General features: G+C 35.4%; 1 protein-coding gene across 7 annotated transcripts in view; it reads left to right on the top strand.

Moving 5' to 3' along the window:
• Positions 1-18,098, top strand: part of STS (steroid sulfatase) — a 102,716-nt gene that overhangs the window by 55,365 nt on the left and 29,253 nt on the right. For all 7 annotated transcript variants that reach the window (XR_009727390.1, XM_061366510.1, XM_061366506.1 and 4 more), the window contains 2 exons: positions 8,483-8,620; positions 16,660-16,819. Coding sequence is in view for 6 of the 7 variants with exons in the window: in XM_061366510.1 (XP_061222494.1) it covers positions 8,483-8,620; positions 16,660-16,819 (298 nt within the window). In the remaining variant the exon portion in view is untranslated. The remainder of the gene's footprint in view (positions 1-8,482; positions 8,621-16,659; positions 16,820-18,098) is intronic.

Genomic DNA, 18,098 nt, shown 5'->3' with positions numbered 1-18,098 from the left:
ATCGCATAATTGTTTTAAATAGGAGACACTATGTAATAATATACACAATCAGGAAATGTATGCAAATGCTCTATCTTACTGTTGTCCTATTTATTTTATTTCAATAATGATGCAGTCAGGAGCTCAGTATACCTAGCCATGCTTTTCCAGTGCCTTGAAGAGAAAAAATCTGTTTGCTGTTCTATACTTACTTTTCTCTGTATGTGATACTTAAGTACCATGGTTATAGGTTCAGAAAGAACTAACCATGCCCCTGCCTATCTATCTACATATTCCTATAAGTAAGAAACTTGCTGTCTGGGACATTCTAGTTGTTATTTACCATCTGTGCTTAGGAAAGTTTACCTTAGCAATAACTCCTCTTCCCCAAATGCTATATATTTACAGTTAGATTAATTTGTTCGTGTATCTATGTCAGTATTTCAGCTGATCTGTGGTGTTGCTATGTGAATGATCCTTCCTCATCTCATATTTATCCTTTACGCACATCTTACTGTGATCCTTGTATGCAAAGCAGAGCCTTCCCAGAAATCTGTCTTGCCTTCACACAGGAAGGTTGCATAGGTCCATTTTTGTAACTCCATTTTACAAAACAAATGAGACATAGCATTCATATTGTTGAACCTCTAAAAAAATAGATTAATAACAATATTAGTAATTTCACATCACATATTTCTTTATTCGTGAGTAAGAATTAGGTAGAGAAAAGACAGAGAAAAAAAAAAGACATGGCTTGATGATTTCAGGGCCCTCCATGATTTCATGCCCCTACCATGTCTTGGGGCATCAAATGCATTTTGGTCTAAGGAAGAGACAAGTATTTTTCAAACTAATTTAAAGTGAGTGACATGTTTCTTTTTGCAGGCCTTTGGCCAGAAAAGGGCAGATTTTTTTTTTTATTTTTTTATTTTGTTTTGTTTTATTTTTATTGTTCTGCTACTGAATACTACTCTGAAACTTCAACAAAAGCTCTTCCTGAATAGGCTGAGAGTACTTTTGCAAGAACCCTTAGATCAATTAAGGAGTCAAAGTCCCATTTTATAAGGTAGTGAGCAATCTTTGTCATCTATGAACAGTGAGAAGGATGTGCAAAAATATCTGCCTTCCCTTCTGAAAGGATCCTCTGGAATTTAAATAAACATAGATATTGTCACACTGAACTCACACACACACATACCGGGAACAGAAAAAAAAAATGAAAGAGAAGGAGAATTGAAAAAAAACCCCACCAAACAAACAGCAAAACCTGAATCATAAAGGAACATCTGTGACCTTCAATCTGTTTGGGGTTTTTTACTTAATTTAGAATGTCATCTAGACAAGGCAGATTAGAGTTCATATTCATTAGCGGAAAACTCCCTTGAGGACAATTATCAGTCAAGCTTGCTTTCTTATTGGTATTAACGGTGTCTGTACAGAGAATCATTCACAGGTAGCATGGCTTGGAGATGATGATTGCAATAGTAGGCTTCAAGTTCTTAGACACAAAAGTCACTGAGTTGCTCTAAAGCAATTAAAGAAGTAGATGAATTAGTAAGTGTGAATGGTAGTGGTTCTGTCCAGGCTAAGAAAGAGGCATCTTGTGTTTTGGGGTGAGTTAATGCACAGCTACTTTCATGTAAGATTAGCTTTATACAATTCAAACCAGAAAACCAGGAAATTAAAATAATTAAGATTTCCTGAGGACTATCAATTTGATCTCGATAAAATTCCTCTTAACTTTATGGTATATGATTATACCAAATTTTTAAAACTTACTCCCAGATTCAGCAAAGATTACAAGGTTTGGCTGCTGAAAGACAAGAAATGCTGAGGCTCTAATGTCAATCAATTTTATCACAGTTCCACTTTTATTTAACAAAAATTATAAAAATGAAACAAACACACTGACAAATACTTTATAATTTTCAGAAAAGAGCAGAGGATTAAAAAGTGGGTTAAATTACTTGCCCTTCTTTAAATTCTTCATAATTCTTCATACTTTAATCTGGCAAAAAGTTGACATTATACATCTGGATCTAAGAGCATATGCATATTCAGTTTAAAACTGAGTCTGACATTAATAGATGTTTAAACCTTTGAAGATATGGAGAAGATTTTCTTTTATCACTCCATAATTATTGAATCAATCACCATCACCTTATATTGGAATGGTCAAACAATTGCAACCTTAACTTCACCTGATAGTCTAATTCAAAAATGAACAGCATCCTTCAGTTGTCTTTACAGTTTGTCTAGGTCCTACCTAGAGAAATCCCTTCCAAAATTTGAAAGAAAACATGGGATACCTCAAAGTGGGGAACTAGACAGTGTGATTTGCATTATGCATCTTAGTTGTATGTGTGAAATGGCATCTTATTCTCAGATGTGTGCAGAATGAAGACGCAAATTTCCTCAGAAAGTTATCACAGCTGTCATGCAAAATGCAAATGCAGTGGACCTTTCTAAAATGCATGACCATCTTTCATATTTTAGAATTTTAAGCAGGCTAAAAATTAAGGTTTGCATTAGAAATACATAGCCTTATGTTCAACAGATGTAAGGTCTAAAAGTGAATTTCAAGCAATACATTTATTAGGTAATTTAAATACTAATAAGGAGATAGCCATTGAATAGTTATACTTTTGACCTTTAATGATCTATCATTAGTGTAGTAGTACTGATGTAAATATGAGAAACTTTTCCATCCTGCATTGTCTGTAATTGCAGCTATACTTACAAGTCTTCACAACTTTCCTAATCACATCTTAACTCTGTGCATCATTATCCACATGTATTTATAAATATCTAAAGTATCATTTCAACTTTAACATTTACAAGCTAAATTGAACCCTATATGAATAAGAAAAATAAGATATGTGGTACTTATCTCTAGGAAAAACTTATGCATAATTACAAGTAAAAAATTGGTTGATTTATTCATAGCTGCTAAGCAGTGCATACCTAATCTGCTGTGCACTATGCTGAAAATTTATCCCAAGGTCTGAAAGACACATTATACTTATAAGACTATATAAACAGTCACAAGTCAGTTACAAGTTTACAATTAGATGGCAATCCAAAGCCAAACAGAAAGCAAATTCACAAGGATAGTTTAGCTAACCCCACACCAAAATTGCTCTGCTTTTTTTAAGAAAGACTGCCCTTCTCCAAGCACTGATTTTACTTGCCTCACCCTGAGTCTAGGGGAATCCAATAGAAATGTTCTCCAGGCCTATCTGGACCTAACAATTGCATAATTTGCATGACAATGGTAGGTAGGTAAATCTAGGGCAATTGTTTCACCCTACTTTATTGTGAAAAGAATTCAGATTTCTTGGGGCCAAATTCATTCCTCTTAAGATAGATGAGCTGTGTATGAAAATGCTTCTTTTACTTTACTGATCTTAAAAAATCTTTATAGTAACTATATCAGATGGAGATGGGTACACTGTAGATCCCACCCCCTGTGTATCTACAATGTGCACATGTGGAGCTTGATTGTGCTAGCACCAGAGTTTCAGTGTAGGATTCATCAGTCCTGCCATGTTTTGAACTTCCAACAGTGGCAGGTCTGAACTATTCGAAGCTGGAGAAAGACTGTCAGCACATTAGCAGAGATGGGAAATCCACTTCACACCAGCTCTACTGTGGTGCTGTAGATCAAATGCCCATCAGCAGTGTGAGTGCCTTAGGTGCACGCATGGAGTCCGTCCTTGAGTTTTGTTTCATTTGAAAGGAATCCAGGTCACAAAATCCAAGAGGGCTTTGCTATGCAAACAAAAATATATTAACTGTCCCTGACTGGCTTTACTGTAAATATGCACTCCTGATCTGAATTAAAACACTACTATAGATGTGCTTTTTTCGGAAGCAGGTATTACTTGTTTGGCAGAATGTCCTGTTGGCACCAAAGATCCCACTAACGTCATAGCAAGAACTGAGCACATTTGAAACTCCAGTTTTGTACTTTGGAGAAGACTTCTTTGTATGGGCTGATTCCATAGCATAACTTTAAAAATAATAGTAGCACAATAAGACTGATTCAAGACTTTCCATTGAATGTACACTCCACTTTCTTCCTGCAGGAATTATTGTACATTTTGTAATTAGTTATGCATTTGTTTTCTGTTCCAGTACAAGCAGTTATACTAACCAGTATTCCCCTCACCTTTGATGTTCATATACTAATACTTCCCCTATGCAGAATCACTCATCTTCCAGATAACATGCTGTAACATCAACCTATTGCTTCACCCCAGAATTTCCACTTTCCGGTAGCTGTGTTCTAGCTCTGAATGTTAAACAAGTTGCATGCAGAGTTTATGTACTATTCACCATATGTGCAGCCACTTCTTATGTTGCTGTCAATGGTTTTATTATTTTCCATCTTTACCTCAAGTGCTGAGCTCAATGACTAGGTCTGAAAGTGATAATTACTTCCTCTCTGCAGAGACAAACTGATTTGCATATTTATCAAGGGGAAACTGGATGGCTCTGAGCATACCACAGAAACATTTGCATATTTATAACCTGAAATGTAAAAAAAAAAACCCAAAAATTAAGATAGGGATGTCTTGGTCTTAGTTACTAAGCTTGTTTTTATACCAAGGTTTTAGTCAGTGTATTTTGTAATCAGATAAGTGCATTAATGAGTGAAGTATCTTTTTTCATCATGCAAAATCAGTGTAGAGATTAAAATGATTGTTAGCTTTTGCATGACGGTGTGCAGATGTTGCAACATTAAGTTTTTATAAGGTGAAAATCTTAGCCTTTGATCCCTAAAGAGATGATGAACTGTGGAATTGCCTTCATTAAATCCTGTACCAGAAAGAGGGTCCCAAGTGGTTATATAGTTGAACAGCTTCAGTATCTTTTTGGGGAGAAATATGGGCTTCCAGATACTTACGCACGTAAGGTTAATTTGTAGGAGTTTATGCATGTACTGAAAGTACTCCTGAGTTGCCACTCACAGAGGTGACCCCCTTCAGCTGATTACGTTAGTTGTGATTCTGATTAATGATTCTACTCAAAGCCAAACATTAGTATCAGTAGGAAATTCTGAAAACACAAATAAAAATAATTAAAGAAAACTAAATAACAGCAACAAAACCCACAACAAACTGCTGCTTCTAGGTAGAGATGTGATGGCTGATCTTCCCAGATCACTCTTTGTCCAGTAATTGTCTCAAGATTACTGTAAGATTATGGATGAAACAGAGGGTTTTAAAAGTCTGTTGGAGTGGGGGGAAAAAAAAGAAAGTATTTACAGGAATTCCCTTTATCATCAACTGTCTTGTTCTGAGACAGATCCTTAAGCCTCCTTCTGAATCTGATTCTTTCTGCAAATCTGGCAAACTACTTTAAAGCTTTCCTCAATATTTTGTCCTACACAGAGGTCTTCTGTATTCTGGGCTTTTTAATTCATAATTTTAGAAGACTGAATTATCTCAAATTAACACAAATGACATTTCAGTCCTATTGACTTCAAATGGCAGAAAACTAATTTGTGAATTGAATGCATTTGCTCATACACTTGCTTGACTAAACCTTTGGACAGTTTTCCAAATCACTAACACATTTGTAAACACAGTATTGTTTTTAACTTAATGCTAAAGTCTCTGTGAAATCTACAGAAATAATGAAAGTGGAGAGTTAAAGAAGAAGTTATATTGTTATAAGAAAACAGTAGAGGATGTATTTTGCCTACTTTGTAGTATTTGCTTCCAAGATTGCATGTGAAAGGTATCTGTTCACAGAGGTCCATAATATATTCTTTGCATTTTTTCTTCTGTATTGGTTACCCTTTAGAAATGCCAGTAAGTGAAGTGTTGCTTGTGTTAACAGTGGCCACACCATTCAAATGCACTTTCATGGGGCTTATCTCTTAGGAGCACACGGTGTATTGTTTATTTATAGTTTTCATTCTAGAAAGTGGCAGTGTTCAAGATGAAAATAGAAGTGGAAGTTTTGCTTCATTTCTGTGAGTGCATTTGTGATTGCCATTCTCTGACAATAGTGTCATTTGAATTGTGACTATTAGTCCATCTGTACTGCAAAATGTTGTTGCTAAAATGAACTGTCATTTTAGCATTTGTTAATTGATGCTAATGCAACCAATCTTTTTTGTGTTTAAAAATCCAAATGAAGAAAATGGAAGTTTTACCACTGAGTTAGACAAGCTTTGTATGAGACTTTCTGTGGGTTTTTTTTGTTTTGTTTTGTTTGTTGGTTGGTTGTTTTTGAGTGGTTCGATTTTTTTTGTTTGTTTATTTGTTTGTTTTCTTGGTTTGTTTTTTTCTGAAATGGTAACATTCAAGTGTCAGAATTTATCTTTTTTTCAGGCCAAGTCAAGCTAATCAACCTTGCTTCCAGAGGAAAAAAAAAAAGTAATTATAATGATGACTATTTTATTTAATTATTTGTGATAGTGAGATATTTTTCATTGCTTTTCATTTTTCCTGAAATGATTAGGAAATCAAATTATCCATTATTGAATGACAGCAGATGTCTCTGATCACCAGAGATTATTTAAAGTGATGTACTGAGTGGAATTCTCATTTTATTTTCATTTTGATTTATGTACGGGGTGAATTGTAAAATCACATTTCATCAAGAAAAACTGCATGTAAATAAAAATACATTTGTGTCTGCCATTACACATATATTTGTTTGTGCAATCCCATTTATTATTATAATCATTGAATCACAAAATCATAGATTGTTAGTTGTTGAAAGGGAATTCAGGAGGTCATGTGGTTGAATATCCACACATAATGCCCTAATTTATCTATATACGCTACTTTTCTACAATCATTGCAGCTTTTCCAAAGGATATTGTAATTACTTAGCAAGTACATTCTCCAGACAACCTCAGAAGCCAATTGGAAATTGCCTTTTTCTTTTCTGGCACTAAGTCCACCTACTGCAGCAAACCAGTGACTTGTCAGATGGATCTGCATGATTTTCCCTCAACCCACCAACTTTAAAATGTCAGCCTTTGTAACAGATTTTTCTCAGCTCTGTTGGGAAATTTCTACTCCCACAAGGTTTCAAAATTTACATAAACAAACTTTCCTGCTCTTACATTTCTTCTTTGCTCTTAGTTTACAAACAAGACCAACAGGTATTGCCTTCTTAACTGCTGATGTTCCTTTATTCATCACCCAGTCAATTGAGCTGATGAGAAATTAAAACAGTCAGCTTTTTTAAAAAGGCAGTTTTAGAATGCTATAAGATTAAAAGACCTGTAGAAATAGTAGCAATAAGGTAAGGTAATTACTCCTTATAAAAAAAAAAAAAAAAAAGAGTATAGCAACAGAAATGTGATCTGAAAATCTTTACAGACTCCGTATTTCAAAGTTCTTATCTCAGCATCCTTGACACAATAATTTGGCATCAGCTGATGAATTAATTTTTAGTTGACAGGTGAGCAAATCAAAATTAACACTGAAATTGGACCAGTCTTGGATGTTTAAGTAAAAAGAGTAAAGATAAAATGGTTGTGAAGACAGAATTATCATTATATTCTCTAAGATCCCTAAAGGGCAAAGTTAAAGCTCATTTGCAGGCTGATGCGAAGAAGTATATTCTTAAATCTTGATCATTTTCCAGGACCAATAATTTTAAATTCCATATGAAATTCACTGGAGCAAGTTACAAAGAGCGGTTTCATTCTCCTTCCTACAGAAACCGTCTTTAAAGAACTCAATCTAAATAGGTTTGAATGTAATTTATGTGTCCTGCAAGGCTATCCACAGTGCCAGTATGAGGAGTCATTTGTGAAAAAGGAGCATAAGCCCATATGGCTTAGAGTTACAGAGCACATCCATGTGGATTCCTCTTTTAAAATGTGCTCATGTATGTATTAATTTGCACATACTGAGTTTAGTTGATGTTTATTCTTATATCATGAGAAATTAGGGACTAATTAGTAGGTTTGATTACAATTTGGTAACAAAACATGGGGCCTTCAGAGGTACTCCATACCAAAAACTTCCTTTTTTTTGTAGAATGTCTTATTCTAACATTCACACTGAGATTTTTGCCATGCTGCCTCTACAGGTTGCTAAGCAGCAAAGCTTTACCCCCGAACTATTAGCTCTATTCTGCATGCTGAGACTCTCAGATATCCTCAGCGGTTTGAATCTTCTTGCTGAGGGGTTTCCTTGATTGAGAGCAACTGCTTCCAAAGGTCACTGGCTCCCTGTGGATCAGCCTTTTTCTCTGATGCGCACAAATCCTCTTATTTTGTGCTTCAAGTAACCCTGCAGCAATCGAACCATGGCCCTGATTGCAACAAGGTTTGTGCAATTGTCCCCTACTGTATGCTGCATGAGGCCAATCTCTATGTATAATAGTATTTATATGGAAAGTGATCTTAAAAAAGCATAAGGACAAAAATATTTGTATGTGCCAAGGCTAATGGAAAAGCCAGTCAAAGACATTAAAGTTGTTCTCTCTTTTTTTTCTTTTTTTTTTTTTTAATTTATTTTTTTCCTAGGGCAGATTCTGGATGTGCTGGACAAATATAATCTGAGTGATAAAACTCTCGTGTACTTTACATCTGACCAAGGGGCTCATGTGGAAGAAATCTCCAGTTCTGGAGAAGTCCATGGAGGATACAATGGCATATATAAAGGTGAACTTTCTCTGGTGATTCTTAAAATCTCTGTCAGAAACTATAATCTCCTTGTTTTTACTCCAAAACTTTAACCTACTCTATGGCCAAGGTCAAAACTTGATTCCCTAATAATAAACTTCTGATGACTGTCATTCCAAATTTCAAACGCAGGTAGTAAATATAAGGGATTTACTTGTCAAATACAGCAGCTCAACCAGAGTACATACTCAGCCAGAGCTTTGTGGAGTTTTAACACTAGCAAATATACTCCTGAACTGGGCAGAGATACAGCTTTGGAAGGATGTCAGTTTACAGTACTTACTATAATGGCCAGATAGCAGAATAGAACAGAAAAAAGGTGGTTTATGAGGCACCAGGAATCATAATTAGGAGTTAAATACCATGGAGTGAGTGGGATCACAGAACCAGAAGATCAGAGAAGATGGGAGAACAGAGTCCATTATAGTCATTACAGAAAAAGTAGAAAAGGAAAGTTAGGTTAAAGAAAGAAAAAAATCAGAGCTGGATTGAGTTTGGGATGGGCAAGTTCAACAACAGCCAGAAGAGGACAAGATTTCAAGCAGAAAATACTGAGAGAGTTTTGAAAATAGTGCATAACACACTGAATTGAGGACTGATTTAGAAATAAAGACACTTTAGTTAAAAGGACAGAGTTTAGTTGTCTTTTAGTGAAGGGCTTGAGGAGATTATTACACCAAAATCTGTTTATTCTGTGGAGCCTTAAAATGCGTTTAAAGTTTACCTTATTGTAGTGTACTTTCTCCTCGTGATATCATACAGCAGTAGTGAAAGGAATTGCTTTTGTTGCAATATGGTGATCTGTAAAAAAGAAAAATTCCAGCTTAGGAAATAACCTTCCTCAGTTTTTCTATTTCTATATCCCTGGCATGGTGATTCCCTCCAGTCAGCAGGAATGTACTACATCACTGGATACGTTTGAGTGCATGGTTCCAACATGGGGATGAAAATAATTTTTGTCAGCAATTTTTTTCTTTTCCTTTTTTATTTTTTTTAAAGCAGACAAGAGGAGTTAATAGAATGAGAGAACAAAGGATGTGGAGATGGAAAAGTTCTGCTTGGTAGCATGACTATAACATTCAGTCACAGTTTGGTCATAATCAAAGATTATGATTAGTCACAGACTGCTCATTGACCACATTATCAAATAGTAAATAAATGATTTTTTCTGATAAACTACAGAAAACAGTTTTCCAGTGGGCAAGTAGTAGACACACAGCATTAGGAAAAAGCATATCAACATGTTTTAGAGCGAGGTGTCCCTGCCCATGGCAGGGGGGTTGGAATTTGATGATCTGAAGGTCCTTTCCAACCCTAACTATTCTATGATTCTATGATTCTATGTTAATAATCTCACTGAATCAGGGTGGGAATGCTTGTTTTTATTATTTTTAAGTAAATGTGATGAATATTCCTGTTGTTTTACCTACCAGAGATAAAATTATTTTCATTCTTTCACCAAGAACTGGCTATATACAGCTAGTTTTAATTCTCTTCCCTTTGCTGAACTTCATGAGGTTCATTCTGGCTCATTTCTCCAGCCTGCCAAGGTCCCTCTGGATAGCAACACAGCCACCAATGGATCAGCCATTCCTCTTAGTTATGTAACATCTGAAAAACTGCCAAAAAGGAAGAAAAATAGACATATACAGTAAACAATAACAATACAGTGAGGTTTTCAAGTGAGAAGACTCTACAGTTTTTAGTCAGTAGGTATCTGCCTGAGAAATGACCCTTATGCTTTAAAAGAGCTGTTTGTGAAGGAAATGCTACACAAGCAAAATGAGCAACACCAGTCATCAGGTTCCAGACTATCAGATGGGTCCCCTTCAGCTAGCACCAGAGTGAAATGTATCTTGACTGTTAGCACATAGGCTTTACATAGTGATTTAAGTAATTAAGAAACCATATGGTTACATATCTGTAGCTGTAGGCACAGCCTGAGGGGTTTTAGAAGCTCTAAAAGATACTTGCCTTCTAGAATGCCAGACATAAGATACAGGGTAAGATACAGGGTAAATGATGAAGCAGAAGAAAAAAAGACAAAGGCACTGGGGAATATATGTTCCTTAGGAACTTGATGATTCAATGGAGCATTTTCTATCAAGCATTGCAAAATTTTGTATTCATACTTGCAGAATGGATAGCAATTTGAAATCTGAATTAATAAAAAATCTGACTGATACAGTTATTTGGAGAGCGATTTTTAATATTAATTGTGTGGTTTGCAGTTACTACCTATGTTATGCTGGCAAATGTTGTACTATACTATGGGATAGAAAATAAACACTATATAAGAAACAAAAAAGAATATTGCATGAGAGACATTCTTAATAAAATAGAAATAAATTAAAAGACCAATGCAGTCATTTAAATATACTTCTGACTTTTAAAAATACAATGAATTCTGGTTTATCTTCCACTCTTTCCATCTCCATATCAGTCCTCAATTTATCAAGTATATTATGGATCATCTTTCGTAGAATCATAGAACAGTTAGGGTTGGAAAGGCCCTTAAGATTACCTAGTTCCAACCCCCCTGCCATGGGCAGGGACACCTCACACTAAATCTTCAAAAGGAATGATGATCAATCAATTGCATGATTAGCAAGACTTTATTCATGTTAAAAGTCATGTACAATAAACAGTGTTAGAGGTCTGTAGGTCTGTACATCTCTGCAAGATTTAATGGACATCAGACCCATGAAGTCCTAGGTTTCCGCACTGATATAGCAATATGCCAAGAAAAAAAAAAGCTGTAGGTTTATCTTTATGCTGCTCGTGCTTCATGTGTGCAAGCACTAGGAGTTTGCATCATCTGATAAGCAGTTTACAAAGCTGTGAGGTATGCACGTCTTTTTTTCTTCTACCAGAGATTGTCTCTGCTCTACAACCTCCACTACTTATCTTTTTGCACATGAGCACGGCATGAATGTGAATATGAATCAAGACACTTAACCCTCTTGTCTGAGCTGGAGCAGTATGCTCAACAATAATTGATTCTGCCCTAAAATCAAAAGCTCTCAACAGATCTCCACAATTCAAACTCACTAATTTGTCTTGATATCCAGCCAAATGAGCACCAATAATAAATTTTAAGAGGAGTTTGGAGAGTTAGGCTAATGCTGCGAGACTGAATGCAGAATGGGGAAATTGCTTTTGAAGATTTTATTACTTTGGGTTCTGACTGCAACAGTCACCATAAATTTGTATAGACCTTGAAATTAGAAACCAGAGCTAACATAGTGTTTAACTGCTGCTGTCATTTCCATTTACAGACTCTCTCTTCAATATCCTTTCCAGAAGACATTATATAGTAATATTGCAGTGATGGATCAAAATCATGGCCTATGTTTTCAGTGGCCTTTTTCTGACAGTTATCAGGATACTTCCTTGGAGGAAGGTGCAGGAGCTGTTTAGTAAATAAAGAAGGTCCCTAAGAAAATATTTTCGTAGTCCCAGATAGTATAACCTTGGTTTAAGTTGTGAAACCTGTCAATTTAGATTCTACAAAGAACTTTAGAATTAGTTATATAAATGCTAGGAAAATGAAATACCACTTTGAGTCTTTCTAAATTCTTAGCATAGCCTAAATCATTTGGCAATGAGAGCACAGTGCTTTCATTTACTGTTTTGAAATGGGACTGTTGCAAATTTAATTGAACATCTTGAATTTTAATACTGTTTCCTCATTGATATAGGATAAAGGAGGGAAAACTTATTATAACTTCCCCAGCTTACCTTTCTTTTACATACTTTTATTATACCTCTTTCTCTTTAATACCTCATTCAGAAAACAATTGTCTCCCCAGTCTCTCTCTTTAGTCTTAACTGATGAGAGGTTTTTTGTCCCTAATTTTTCATTATTTTCTTCTTTGAACTCTTTCTAATTGCAAAATATAGTCTTTTAAAATGGTTTTGCAAGTATTGCCTTTCACATTTTGCCACTACTTGTTTGTATACTTACTTGTTAATATTATCCATTAGATCCTATAGATTGCCTATTGTCTTTGTATCTTACTAATTACAGATGTGTATTAAGCACTAGTCTTTGCATAGGTCCTTTTTCTTAAGTGTGCAGTGAATGTTATGGTATGAATAACTAAGGCCTGTGGCCTTAGTTAGAATACTTAGAATAAGTTATTTTTATTCTGATGGTCATTTGTGCTACAAATACTTTTATAGATTTTGAACATGCATCTTGTTTCCTGTTCCATCCAGCTTGGCATGAAGTCCATTACCTTTTCTTCTGAATTTGATCAACATGTCATGCAAATTTTCAATTCCACAGCTCACTTCCCTTCCAAAATTGAATATATTAAAATAGCAAGGGATGTAACACAGGGTAGCATCAAGGTACCTTAATATTAACTTTTTTGCATAGTGTCACAGGCTATTTTATCTCTTTGTTTCCTGTCTGTTAGTCAGATTTTGATTCATGACAACCTTTTGTCTCCTAACCCATGATTTATGTTCCTGAAGCTGTTTCTAAAGGTCCTTCTCAAAGATCTTTCGAAGGTTGAAATCTGGATACAGCCTCCAAAACAAAAAATAGTAGCTATTTCAGTAAGAATTTTTTCCCAATAGCTCAAGACTTCTAAACAATTACAGTGCTCAAGACTTTCTTACCTGAACACCTGAAGAATGCTTGGGTACATACATGATAATGCATTTTGCCTGGTTACTCAATATTTCGGTCAGTGATCAGAGAAAGAAACCTAGTAGTTCCTCTGGACTTAGTGGTCCTTTGAGTCATTTGGGCCAGTTATTTTCTTTGGAAACTTCAAGTTTATGATTTTTTTTCTTTTTAAATCTTTGTTTCCTTGTATTTTCCTGTCTATCTCTTTATCTTTCATATCAGGTAACTGAATGATTTTTAATATATTGTCATGTAAGTCATATTGCATGTATAATTTATAACCTCTAAGTTGTTTATAGCATAAAAGTTGTTATAACATATAAATTAGTTTTCACCTGTAACCTGGAAGACAGGTGAAATTCATCCAAATAAGCTATTATCTGTACCTTCACCTGTACAAGAACAGCTCAAGTTGAAAATTAACAAAGGTGTATAAACCCGATTAAAAATCAGTGAAATACTGAACTTGCCACTGAAAAGAAATTGCTGTTTGATCATTTACTAAGGTAACGAATAGTAGCATGAAGTCCACTACAGGTGGGTAGAATAATTAATTTCCTTGCATTTTTCTATAATTCAAGAGAATTAATTGGGTTTGGAAGCTTTGTTTTTAGAAGAATATAAGAAGGACAGAAAGGCCAGTATGGCTATAACCCAAATGATCTAAGAGAGTTATTTTAAATAGTTTTTGTCATTCATCATTCAAAATATTAATAGTGATATACCACAGAGTTCCCCATTTATATATCATCTTTTGTAAAAGCTCTATTCCCAGAGTTCAGTAATAGCAGTCAATTTAAACCAGAGGGAGAAAAAAAAGAAATATTCTCATAGCTAAGATTTAAAATGAGGTTAAAATGGAAATTTGGCATCGTGTTGTGGATAACTGCAGAGAGTTATGTCTGTACTTACGCTACTCCTGCAGATTTTTCAGGAAAGGTAAATGTAGGCTATTGTTCAATATAGCACTGAAGGGTGCAGCTACTCAGAAAGCATAGATAGCTAAGCATGAAAATACAGCCTGGGGTGTTTTATGCTGTTTTAAAAATATTTTTTGAAGAATTTAAGAGAAGAATAATAATATATGGCTAGGCTGCCTAGAGTTTGCTGGGTATAAAGACTACTAGGTTGCTGCCTTTTCTTTGTTTCAGTCTTGCCAAGTCCAAGCAAAATACAAAACTAATGAGTCAGATCCTTAAATATCAAAATATTTTATTTTAAAATAATGGCCTGCTGTGATTATTTTATTTTCCTTCTAACATTTTAGCTATTTGGATGTTTGATTTATGTTTCAAGCATTAGTAGTGAACCCTTGGTTGCTTTTTTTTTTTTTTAAAGAAAAAATGTAGCTAGCTTGAACAATGTTTAACAGCTAGAGTTGTAAAGACAATGTATATCAAGGGATTTGTAATCATATCATATCATTAAGCAACTCCAGTGATGTCAGTAAAACTAGTTCTAATGAAGATGAGCACCATGTAGGCACAGATAATAAAAGACAGTTTTCCGCAACAGACCTGTAATTCGTGCCCTGGTTCCTTGCTATTCCTAACCTCCAGAGATATAAAAAAATTATGCTCCAATTAGTCTTTTGATAGGAAAACAGCAGTGACTTCTTCATGGACATAAGTGAGGAGACAGCCCTGCTGTGGAGTCCATTTTGCTTTTTGTATCTCACAGCAGGGAGGCTGAGTTTGCTGAGTGCACCCTTTGTGCTTGGGTAATGTACAAGTTTTTTGTCCTGTTCTGTAATGACTCAAGAAAATTGAGCTGTGAACCTAGGAGCTGTGAAAGTGATCCAATATCTAGGTTTTAAGAATTTCAACGTGTGGGAATGGATTTCCACTTACCTTGAAATTGCTCTGTCTTCAGATTACACAGAATGCAACAATAAAACAAGAATTTATTTAAGCAATCCAGTCTATCTAGCACTGTCACTAGGTTCAGATAGGGATAGAGAAATAAAGGAAACCTTGCACTAAAAGCTACCTATGGTATAGATCAGCTGAGTTTTGTCTGTCCATACTGTCCATCCAACAAGCTGCTGTGATGTGTACACAGAACTAGGATCCATCTCATGAACTAAATCATCTCCCCAGCATAGCTATTCACTGAAAATATCTTAGTTTGAGGATACCTGTAATTTCATGTCCTTTTCTTGTATTTTTATTCAGATTTAACTACTCCTCAGTAGGATTTTCTGTGAACCATAGTTCTGTCAGGATATTAATCTTAACACTTTCCTACTAAGTAACACATAATCCTCACCAGACTTTTAAAACCCTAATGACTGTTGTACATGGGTAGAGCCATCTTTTCTACAGTCCATTGGCATCTACCCTGGTCTCAGCTGTATTAATAACCAATCGTCGTACTGTTGGGTGAACACTTATTTCTCCTAGATGACAGGTGTTTTAAACCTCACCAAGCAACACATTAATAAACATAAATCTACATTTTATTTAGATTTTTCTTTTTTAAAAAATTGGATTTTCTACAACAGTGTAAACAAAAATAATGCAAGTATCTCTTTCTTGAGCTTTAGGATAGGAAACCACATGTTTTGTCGTGAGAATGGAATAGCATCTGGTGCAGTAACAAAAGTAAATTTTTCAGGCTGCTCTAAAAGACAGATAGTTGTGCTGAGCTCTGAACTTGGCACTGCTTTCCAAAAACAACTAAAGCACAGATTGTTGCTTGATGTAATGTTGGATATTAGAAAGTCTACGTTTTCTGGTTTTGGACTAGATAATTATGTGTCCTTGACTATTCAATATTATGAATTCTGAAAAAGCCCCTGAAAAAAGCAACCAAAATTTTGTATTACAAAGAATCGTGAGGTAAAGATTTTTCAGCCACAAGACTGTGTGACCGTGTGCCTATATATATGCGTATATATATATATGTGTGTATATTTACATATAGGATACAGATCTATGTCTATATATATCTTATCTTTATAGCTTATATCTTTAAAATATATCTTTTCTGGGTTCATACCTCAGACATATAGGCATACATCAATTTAATTTCTGTTCCTGGTTTTTGGTTATACCTTCACATAGCTATGCGTCACACTAAGCAAAGTTCTATCTTTAGATGCCTACAAGGTGCCTTTTTATCTCCTACATCTGTTACTTAGTTTTGTTTGTAAACTAAACTCATTTTATAAGCTCTAATATATATTAGTAGATATACTATGAGAAAAGTGCTGATTGTATGTGGAAAATCTAAACCTAGCAAATTGAAAATAAGATAAAGCATTTGATGACAATTTCTAGACACACAAAATGCTTAATATTTGGAAATTGAATCTTTTGGGGTGGCTACTGTTTGAGTAGAAATTGATTTCTTAGCAAACAAAACTTCTGTTTTTCAGGTGGAAAAGCAACGAACTGGGAAGGTGGTATTCGTGTACCAGGGCTTCTTCGTTGGCCTGGAATGATACAGGCTGGTTCCTATCTTGATAAACCAACAAGTAACATGGATATATTTCCTACCGTAGTCAAACTTGCTCAGGCACAATTACCTTCTGACAGGTATGCTCTGTAGTCATCTTTGTTTTGGAGGAAGTCTCATGAGTGTTTTATACATTCTGGTGATGTCTATTAAGATAGAGGTGGAAAGGAAAAGAAAAAAAATAGAGCTTAAAGCACTTTTTTGTGATCACTTACAGTAGTATGCTTTCTCTTTTAATACCGATATACTTATAGATTTTGCAGAAACATGATATGTAAATACAGCTTAACTTGTATAACAAGCATCAAGCAAGAAGAAAATACAGCTGTTGTGGTTTAACCCAGCTGGTAACTCAGTGCCGTGCAGCTGTTCTTTCACCCCCTGCCTTACCCTCTTCCAGGGTGGAATGGGGAGGAGAATTGAAAGATTGATTGTAAACCCTGCCACTGAGATAAGAAACCAGGTCTGCCTGGGTAACTATCATCAAGTAGATTCCATACATGCCAACTGCATCCCACCCTGGAAGTAGCAGCTGCATTTTAACCTAAGGTTTCCTTAGTGTTATATAACTTTGTGGGAGTGGGGTGAGGTGGTCTAATTTCCCCCATTTTCCCACACCCCTCCCACCCCTCCCAGTTTATATACTGGGCATGATGTGCTGTGGTATGGAATACCTCTTTGGTTAGTTTGGGTCAGGTGTCCTGTCTCTGATCCCTCCTGTCTTCTTGTGCCCCTTTTCACTGGCAGAGGATGAGACTGAAAAATCCTTAATCAGGGTAAGTGCTACTTAGCAGCTAAAACATGGCTGTGTTAACAGCATTGTTCTCAGGCTAAAGCCAAAACACAGCACTGCCAGCTACTAAAAGGAAGTTGACTCCATCCCAGCCAAAACCAGAACAAGCACCAAGAGTGACATACTGTCAAATCAGGCCTCAGAATTATTTCCTAAAATGAAAAATGAATGTATAAAAAAGTCTGTGTTTTGCATGAATGAATGTGGTAGGAAAGGGACTGCAAGTGTAAATTGAACTTTACGAAGTCGACCTTGGCCTGATTAGTATAACAAAATGCATCAAAATGACAGCTGGGCTTTTTTCACAGTTTTGGGGGTTTTTTCTCTCCTGAAATCAGTTAAAATAATCCCTTACAGAGTTTTAAAGCCTGATAAGAAAACTGGCCTTCTAAAATTCGTAAGATGCTTTATTGGCACTCCTACATACCTGTGTTTTGTCTTGTTCAGAAGATACCCAGTCTCAGCAGCAAGGTGCATCCTTGCCATACAAATTCAATAAATAGGGAAACCTGCTGCTATGTGTATGCTTTGAAAACATCTACCACACACAAACATCTTCTGAGCAC

Source organism: Neopsephotus bourkii, unplaced genomic scaffold (assembly GCF_033783945.1).
Source record: "Neopsephotus bourkii isolate Nb327-2 ecotype Australia unplaced genomic scaffold, CSIRO-AGI_Nbou_v1 NB_1346, whole genome shotgun sequence".
NCBI lineage: Eukaryota > Metazoa > Chordata > Aves > Psittaciformes > Psittacidae > Neopsephotus > Neopsephotus bourkii.
The sequence above is the reverse complement of the archived record's forward strand: the minus strand, read 5'-3'. Positions and strand labels throughout refer to the sequence as shown.